The sequence below is a fragment of the Citrus clementina genome, unplaced genomic scaffold (genome assembly GCF_000493195.1).
Source record: "Citrus clementina cultivar Clemenules unplaced genomic scaffold, Citrus_clementina_v1.0 scaffold_9, whole genome shotgun sequence".
NCBI lineage: Eukaryota > Viridiplantae > Streptophyta > Magnoliopsida > Sapindales > Rutaceae > Citrus > Citrus x clementina.
In genome coordinates this window covers 23,634,878-23,643,783 of record NW_006261964.1, presented here as the reverse complement: position 1 = coordinate 23,643,783, position 8,906 = coordinate 23,634,878, and the positions used below count along the sequence as shown (strand labels likewise).

Sequence of the window (8,906 nt, the reverse complement as noted above, 5' to 3'; positions counted from 1 at the left end):
ACATATACTACACATACAAACGCGCACGCATAAGTACGTGTATTTTACACGCTTTTCCCTATAAAGATTTATCATTTTCCTTAAACTTGGGTCAAGCTTCAACACTTTTAGTACTAGCAAAATAAAAAGAATTATTTATTTATTTCATTGAAGAGAAGGTAACTGGGTTCATCTTTGTGTGAATTACTAGGCATTTTGATTGATTAGGTTTTAACATGAAAATTATGATTAGGAATCAAAACAAACAGACAAGCATGCAAATCCAAAAAGCTAGCCATTGTCAAGCATGTCAAGTTTTCCCTTAATTCTCATTCCTTGTTAACATTTGATATAGTTTTTTTTATTTCTTTTTTCTATTATTTATATTATTATTTTTGTTATTGATTTTCCTATTTTACTCTTCAGACTTACCCCCCAAGATTTGAAGATGATACTAATTGAGCGATCGACCACTTTTGCAAGGTATATGAGATTTAATTGTATCCTTTTATGCCCAGTCACTTGCGGAGCCATGTATGCCTACACCTTGCCTATTTTTCTAAGTAATTTTTCATTCATCCTATTCACTGTTCCTCTTTCGTTGACATGGATTTGTAGTTCACGAAATTTTAAATTTGTTGGTATCCATATAACGCTGTTCAGCCACTAAACTTCATTGACAATATTATGTTGACCTACAACTTCTAGAAGAAATGTGTGCCTGCATCATGCTGCTATTTTGCCTATAACAATCTCACTGTTTTGTAGATCTATAAATCCCATTGCCAGTCATTGCGCCATTCCCAACAATACCAACAGAGCCATTAGTTGTGTTGACGATGTCGCAGTACTTTTTTTTTTTCAAAATTATATTACATCATTAATAATTGATTTTTAATAATAATATATTTTATTATTTACTGATGGCTTAATATCAATTAAATTGAGTTTGAAAATTTTTTAGTATTTAAGCAAAAAAAAATCCAATAGTTTTTAAAGAGAAAATATTAAGTGCTTTCGACGTGTAGATTGTCTCTAGTTGAATTCTTGACTCATGCATGTTTTCCATGAAAAAAATTCAATAACAGAGGGAATACACAAGAGAGCACCTAGTATTTTCTCATATGTAGAATTTACCACAAATTTTTGTGCAAGCTATTTTATACAAATTTTTGTGGTGAAACAGTTAAAGTTGAATGGAAATATCACATGATCCATGTACTTGATAATGTTTTTCCACTTCAATTTGTACACAAAATAGTTTATACAAAGAGTTTATGATTACACCATAAGTTTTTGGTGAATGAAATCTTATTTTCATCAGTTTGTTTTATATTTTAGAAGACATTGAGGATATTAATTAGCACAGACTAGAATAACATTTTAGTTTGCTAAAATATTAGATATAGTTTTAAAAAAAATTCCCTTTTTGCTGCACATACAATATATGGCGCATCACTACCATATATAATAAGCTCAATGAATTTTTCTTGGATGCCATTTCCAAAATGAATGTAATTGCCTAATTTCTTTTTTTATGAGCGTTACAGTGGATTTCATGTGCTTTGATAATATGGCAACTTTGTGATGAATTTATAGGAGGAAAGACAATGAATTCATTAGTAAGGTCATGAATTTATCTATTCTTAGTTGTTACCTTACCCTATTCTCTTTTTATAATTGTTAATGAATTAAATTCTTTAGGGTTGAAGGTATCTCATTTAGTAACTTTACACCTTGTATTAGATTTTGAAAAATATGGTAAGATGATAAGGTAACAACTTAGCATAGATAAATTCTTGACCTTATACTAATTAATTCTACCCGTCTTTCCTCTTATAAATTCATCCCAAAATGACCATATCGGAGCGCAGGAAAATCATTGTTCATAAAAAAGAAACTAGCCAGATATCATTGATTTTGGAAATGGCAGCCAAGAAAACCAAAGGGAGACAGAAGGTTGAGATGGGAAAGATAGAATGAAATCTTATTTTCATCAATTTGTTTTATATTTTCACAAACATTGAGGATATTATTTAGTAAATACTAGGGTAACATTTTAATTTGCAAAAATATCAGATACACTTTTAAAAATTATCCCTTTCCTGCTGCACTTATATGGCTTTACTACCATACATAATAAGCTCAATTAATTGGTCATGGCTGCCATTTCCAAAATGAATGTAATTGCCTAATTTCTTTTTTTTTTTTTTGAATGCAGTGATTTTCATGTACTTTGGTATAGTAACTTTGTGATGAATTTATACGAGGAAAGACACAAAGAATTAGTTAGGAAGGTCATGAATTTATCTATTCTAAGTTATTGCCTTAATCGATTCTCTTTTATAATTGTTAACGCATTAAATTTTATCGAGTTTAAGGTTTCTTATTTAGTGATGTTACACCCATGTATTAGACATTAAAACATGGTAAGATAATAAGTTAACAACTTAATGAGATACATTAAGCGCCAAAGTTAATACAAGGGTGTAAAGTTACTAAATGAGATACCTTAAACTCTAATGAATTTAATGCATTAATAATTATGAAAAGAGAATCGGTTAAGGCGGCAACTTAGAATCCATAAATTCTTAATATTATACTAATTAATTAATTCAGCGCGTCTTTCCTCCTATAAATTCATCCCAAAATGACCATATCGGAGCACAAGAAAATCATTGTTCATAAAAGGGAAACTAGCCAATTATCATTAATTGTGGAAATAGCGGCCAAGAAAACCAAAAGGAGACAAAAGATGAGATGAAAAAGATTGAGAATGAGGATGGTCGGCTGATAACATTCTCAAAACGTACATCCGGGATCTACAGGAAGGTCAGTGAGCTTGTGACTCTCACAGTCTCTGCGATTGCCAGGCTGGTGTTCTCACAATCTGGGAAGCCTTTCTCATTCGGAAACCCCTCCATTGAAGCTGTTGCAAACCGCTTCCTGGGGTTGAACTGCCAGGTTAGAATAATGAACTCAATCAGCAGCATAATGAGCTGCTTCGTCAATTGGATGAGGAAATGGAAAGGGAGAAGACGTTGAAGTAGATGAGGAAGCGGAAAGAGACTCAGCCGCGTTGGTGGGAAACCCCAGTTTATGAGTTCAACCATCAGGAGCTGCTTCAAATGGATGCAACAATTGATAATCTGAGTAGAACTTTTATTGCCAAACTCAATGAGAAGACTGCTGCTGCCTCTTCCTCTGCGGCACCTCCTATGTATTTTCATCATGGACTTGGATCCTTTCCTATGCAGTTTCTCTCCTAGTCCTCCTAGGCTTTCAAGGTATTTATCTATAAAAATTATGAAGCTGCAGGTCCAAATGATCAACTTGAAAGTGCTAAAAAGCTACCAACGTTAAATGCATATGATATAATTGAGAATGCAACTTATCGTAATGGCCAACAGTTGGAAATAATTTTGCAAGAACCACTGGCAGCGATACTCAAATTAATCTGTCAAAACGTTCATGTAACTAACTGATTCGCACTTGGTGAACTAGATTTATTGTCATAAACTTCACTTTCCAATTACATAATCGAGTTATTTAAACCATGGTCATAATAGCAAGTGGATAAATATACTCCGCAAACTAAGTAGGTGAAATTACTGTATTGAAATTTAATTAAAAATAAAGATAAATGATTTAGTGGGCCATCAAAATAAATATAGGTAAAGACTTGTGTAAATTTTGGATGGAGACAAAAAACATCACCCACCAAACATCATCGCTGCCCAAAAGTTTTACTTAAAATTAGGTGACTGAGTGGCAGTTAGAATTTGAGATTCAGAGATGAAGATGAAGATACATTTCATTATTCACAGCACAATTAAAATGAGGCTCACCTTAGTGTATTTATAGTAGCTACAGGAATCTTCCAGATTTACTTAAATAGAAGCTGAGCATTTTGTTTACAGCTATAACAGGATCACAACCTTCAAAACCAACTGACTTGAACACAATTGATATAAACGGTTTGCATATAGCTAACAAACTTCATGACTCAGCTGCATGGGAATCTTTGTAAGACTATTTTGCCATCTAGAACAATCCAATTTGTCGCATGTGGTTAACATCATTATTGAATGAGCTGTTGAATATGTTGTTGAGCACATTTCTGCTGGTACTCTAATGTGAGCAAAACCAAGTTCAACTTCACCAGATATTTCAACACCCCTTCTCAAATTTAAGTCTTTTGAGAAGACTTTAAGGTTGCTTCTGAACAAGTTAAACTTGAGATAAGTGAGAGGTTTAGTTGTAATGTCAGCAGTCTGATCATTGCTTGAAACAAAAGCAATTTCAACCTTTTTTCTTTCAACTTTATCCCTGACAAAATGAAAGTCTATTTCTATGTGCTTAGTTTTAGGATGAAGCATTAGATTTGTAGCTATAATAGCTGAACTTGTGCCGTCACTTAGTAGTAGAGGTGAGCTCAAAAGTTTTAAATCTAGTTCTTTCAGAACAGAACAAACCCAGGTTATTTCTAAGCAAGCTATGTCCATAGCTCCGTATTCAGATTCAGCAGATGACTTAGAAATTACACTTTGTTTCTTTGAGTGCCAACTGATGAGATTTCCACCCAAAAACACACAATAGCCACTTATTGATCTTCTGTCATCTAGATCACTACTCCAGTCAGCATTTGAGTAAGTCACTAGATCTAGATAGTTAGATTGCTTGAACATCAGTCCACAATCAACAGCTTCTTTTAGATACCTTAATACTCGCTTGCAAGCTATCCAACGAGGCTTATAAAGGATTAACCTAAATTGACTTAACTTGTTTACGACATATGCAATTTTTGGTCTGGTTAATACAGCATACTGTAATCCTCTAATCGCTCTTCTGTATTGAGTTGAATCTGTAAGAACTTCCCCCGAGCTTTTGCTTAGTTTCTTAGGAGTTGCCAGTGGTGAGTAAACTCCATTACAGTTCTTCAAATCAAATTTGGCAAGCAAATCTTTGATATACTTGGTCTGAGCCAGAACCAAAGTATCTTTGCTTCTGATGACTTCAATTCCAAGAAATAAGTTAAGTTGTTCCAAATCTTTAAGAGCAAATGTACTGCCTAGACTATGAATGAGCTTTTCAACTTCAAAATTACTGCTTCTAGTTACAATAATATCATCAACCTAGATATAATATAGTCACATCTCTACCATTTCTCTTGAAGGATAATGATGTGTCTGACTTTGCTCTAATGAACTCCCCTGACTCAAAACTGACCTGAGTTTTTTAAACCAGACTCTTGGTGCTTGTTTCAATCCATAAAGAGTCTTTTTCAATTTACAAACATAATTTGGATAAACTAAAACCTCAAAACCTTCTGGTTGAGGCATATACATAGTTTCTATCAGCTCACCATTTAGAAATGCATTATTAATATCCACTTGTCTCAGTTTGTAAGAAGCTCTTTGCTAGAAGCCTGGCTTTGTACTTATTAATGGATCCATCTGAGCTTTGTTTTACTCTAAAAATTCATTTGTTTTCCACAAGCTTTATATTTTGATATGGAGGAACTAAACACCAAGTCTGGTTTCTTGTTAGAACATTGAACTCTTCCTGCATTGCATTTTTCCATCTAATATCATTTAAAGCTTTAGCAACACTAGAGGGTGTTTCTAGTGAGAGGGCTTTTTCAGTGTTGTATATCTTAGGTTTGCATATGCCTGTTTTGGCCCTGGTTATTATGGGATGTGTAGACATGCGTTGAGGTGTTGGCTGATGATTTTCAGGCATTTGATTTTTTGGCTCAGGTTGATTTGATGAGGTTTTAGGGGAAGCATGTGAATTTGATACATTATCATTTTGGGAATGTGTCTGACTGGTGTTGTTATCAGGATTTTGATCATTAGGGAGGGTGTGTGGACTGTTTGTGTTTTCAGAATTGTTTGAATCAGCTACTGGTGCCTTATTACTTTGATTCTCAGAGGGAAATGATATTGTAATGAATTGGCTAATAGTGTTTGTATACTCTGGAAAATAGAAAGATTTTGATATCATAAAATCCTGATCAGTTTGAAAAGGAAATGAGTTTCCATTGAAGTTGACATGAGTAGTAATGAAGATTCTGCCACTTCAGTTCAAACATAGGTAACCTTTATGTATATTACTTAAACCAAGGTGTACACATTTTGAAGTATGAAAATCAAATTTATGATTGTTGTAAGGTCTTAGAAATGAATAGCACTCACAACCAAAAATTCTTATTAGGGAATAGTTAGGTTTCTTTGAATAAAGGGCTTCGAAAAATGTTAGGAGGTCCCGAATCTGTATAATTATTATGAGTTGTCACTTTACCATGTTTTCTTTATAATTGTTAATAAATTCAATCTTTGGAGTTTATGGTATTTCACTTTGAAACTTTACACACTCGTCTTTATAGTTAATGAATTAAATTGTTTAGAGTTCGAAGGTATCTCATTTAGTAACTTATACACTTGTATTAAATTTTGAAATATATTGTAAGTTTACAACTTATACAGAGAAATTTGTGACCTTATACTAATTAAATCCACGCGTCTTTCCTCTTATAAATTCATAAAAAAATCACCATATTAGAGCACAGAAAAATCGTTGTTCATAAAAGAGAAACTAGCCAATTACATTAATTTTGGAAATGGCAGGTAAGAAAACCAAAAGGAGACAAAAGATTGAGATGAAAAAGATCGAGAATGAAGATGACAGATTAATAACATTCTCTAAACGTGGATCAGGGATTTACAAAAAGGCCAGTGAGTTTGTGACTCTCACTAGCTCCGCGATTGCCATCGTTGTGTTCTCAGAATCTGGGAAGCCATACATCTTTGTCAGCCCTCCGTCAAGGCTATTGCAAATCGCTTCCTTGGGATGAGCCAGCTGCATAATGACAACATTCATCCGCTAGTTAAGGCTTATAGCCACGCGAGAATTAACGAACTGAATCAGCAGCACAATGATCTGCTGCGCCAGCTGGATGAGGAGAAGGAACAGCAGAATATGTTGAAGCAGATGAGGAGGGTTAAAGAGACTCAGCCGCGTTGGTGGGAAACCCCAGTTGATGAGCTCAACCTGCAGGAGCTGCTTCAAATGGATTCAGCCGTTGACGATCTGCACCAAACTTTTCTTGCCAAGATCAATGAAAAGACTGCTGCTGCTGCCGCCTCTTCCTCCGTGGCACCTCCCATGTATTTTCATAATAAATAATATGCCTCATTTTCCATTTGATTTGGCAATTGTTGTAGAATATCAGAGGCTTCGGGTCCAAATGATCAACTTGATAGTACTTAAAAATTACCAATCGTAACTGCCTATGATATAATTTGAGAATGCAAGTTATTGTTGTGCCTAAAAATGGGACTTAACTTGGAGAGCATCATTATCAAGCAATACTCAGATTAATCTGTCAATTTGTCCAGGTAATTTACTGATTCATGCTTTGTGAACTAGATTTATTTTCAAAAACCCAACTTTCCAAATACATCATCGAGCCAGCTATTTAAACCATGCTCATAATAGCAAGTAGATAAATTTACCTCAAGGAAGTGGATCGCTATAAATATATTTTAATTTCCTCAAATTGAAATCTGATTGAAAATCAAAGATAAAGGATTTTGGTGGGCAACCAAAAGATATAAATGTAGGTATAAGGTTTCAATGGAGGTATAAATCCTTGCCTACTAAATACTAACCCCTATCCTCAAGTATTTCTAATCGAACTTTGGTGATCGTGTGCAAAGTGAATTCATGGCCAACTGAGCTACGGTTCCATATAACTGTTTGTAACATTGAGAAATAAGTCTTTTGCACGTAAAATCTTAACAGAAATTTTACAACCATTCAGGTATAATAGAATTATATAAAAAGAATTAGGTAAACTTCAATTCATTTCCTAAATAGAATGACAATTTTCCATATAGCCCGCAAAAGTGTGAAAAGCTCAATCTACCTTGATTTTAGTTCTAAAGATGACAGAAAATAGGGGGCGCTTTGATGGAATTATATATATATAATTAAGGTAGATTGTCATTCTAAAGAATTTAACATAGTAAAATGAAGCGGCAATTATGGCACAGTTATTGAACAAGCATGTGGAGTAAGAAAGGATGACGTGATCGCAGTCCTAGCAACAAGAGACAGAAAGAAAAGATGCATGAACTAGGAATGCTTGAAAATCTTCGTTTCAAGAAATTAGCCTAAGCAGTTTTCGCACATCTACCATTTGTAGGCCTATCACCTATTCATACAGAGAGAGAAATTAATTGAGGACAACCAAAATCTTGCAATTTTTTGCTGTTTCGCCGAGCATAATTTCGGAAAGATATATTAATTGATGACAACCAAAAGCCTTGAAATTTTAATAATTAGTGGAGTGCTTGTGAGGCTAATTAGGTAACAAATTAAAAAAAAACTTTTAATATTGGAAAAATAATAATCCATCGGTAGAAGTAATTAAGAAGTAAACCCACTATTCAAGTATTAAAATATTTGCACTTCCTCAGTGGGTGTTTAAAAAGGTGGGATATTTTCAATCCACAATTTATACATATCCGTTCCGTTTTAGAAAATTAATTTTAAAAAATTCAAACAATAATTATAAATAATTTAATCCGTCTAGAATAATAATAATAATAATACATTTAATATAATTTTAAAATTTTAGATTATTATATTTATTTTAATAATATATTTCTATTTGTTTTGAAATTTAATTTAGTATAGTAAAATATGTCTAACAGATTGTAAATATTAAAATATGTTTTATACTATTGAAACTATATTAAATGCATATATTATTACATTTATTTTTAATATTATGTTTCTATTCATTATAAAACATCGGAAGCAATTTTTTTAGGTTAATAGAAACAAATGGTATAATAGTCAAAAGGCAGTTTTGGTGTCACTTATTGAAAATATAAAGGCCTGTGTTATCATTTTTCCAA

At 33.1% G+C, this 8,906-nt stretch overlaps 1 protein-coding gene and 1 pseudogene across 1 annotated transcript; both read left to right on the top strand.

Moving 5' to 3' along the window:
* Positions 1-2,739: 2,739 nt before the first annotated feature.
* On the top strand, positions 2,740-3,248 carry LOC18033153 (agamous-like MADS-box protein AGL61). The gene is made up of 2 exons (XM_006421277.2): positions 2,740-2,943; positions 3,030-3,248. Exons 1-2 carry the CDS (start codon positions 2,740-2,742, stop codon positions 3,246-3,248), a joined length of 423 nt encoding a protein of 140 aa, XP_006421340.2.
* A 3,353-nt stretch (positions 3,249-6,601) lies between these two features.
* Positions 6,602-7,167, top strand: LOC18032120 (annotated as a pseudogene).
* Positions 7,168-8,906: the final 1,739 nt, after the last annotated feature.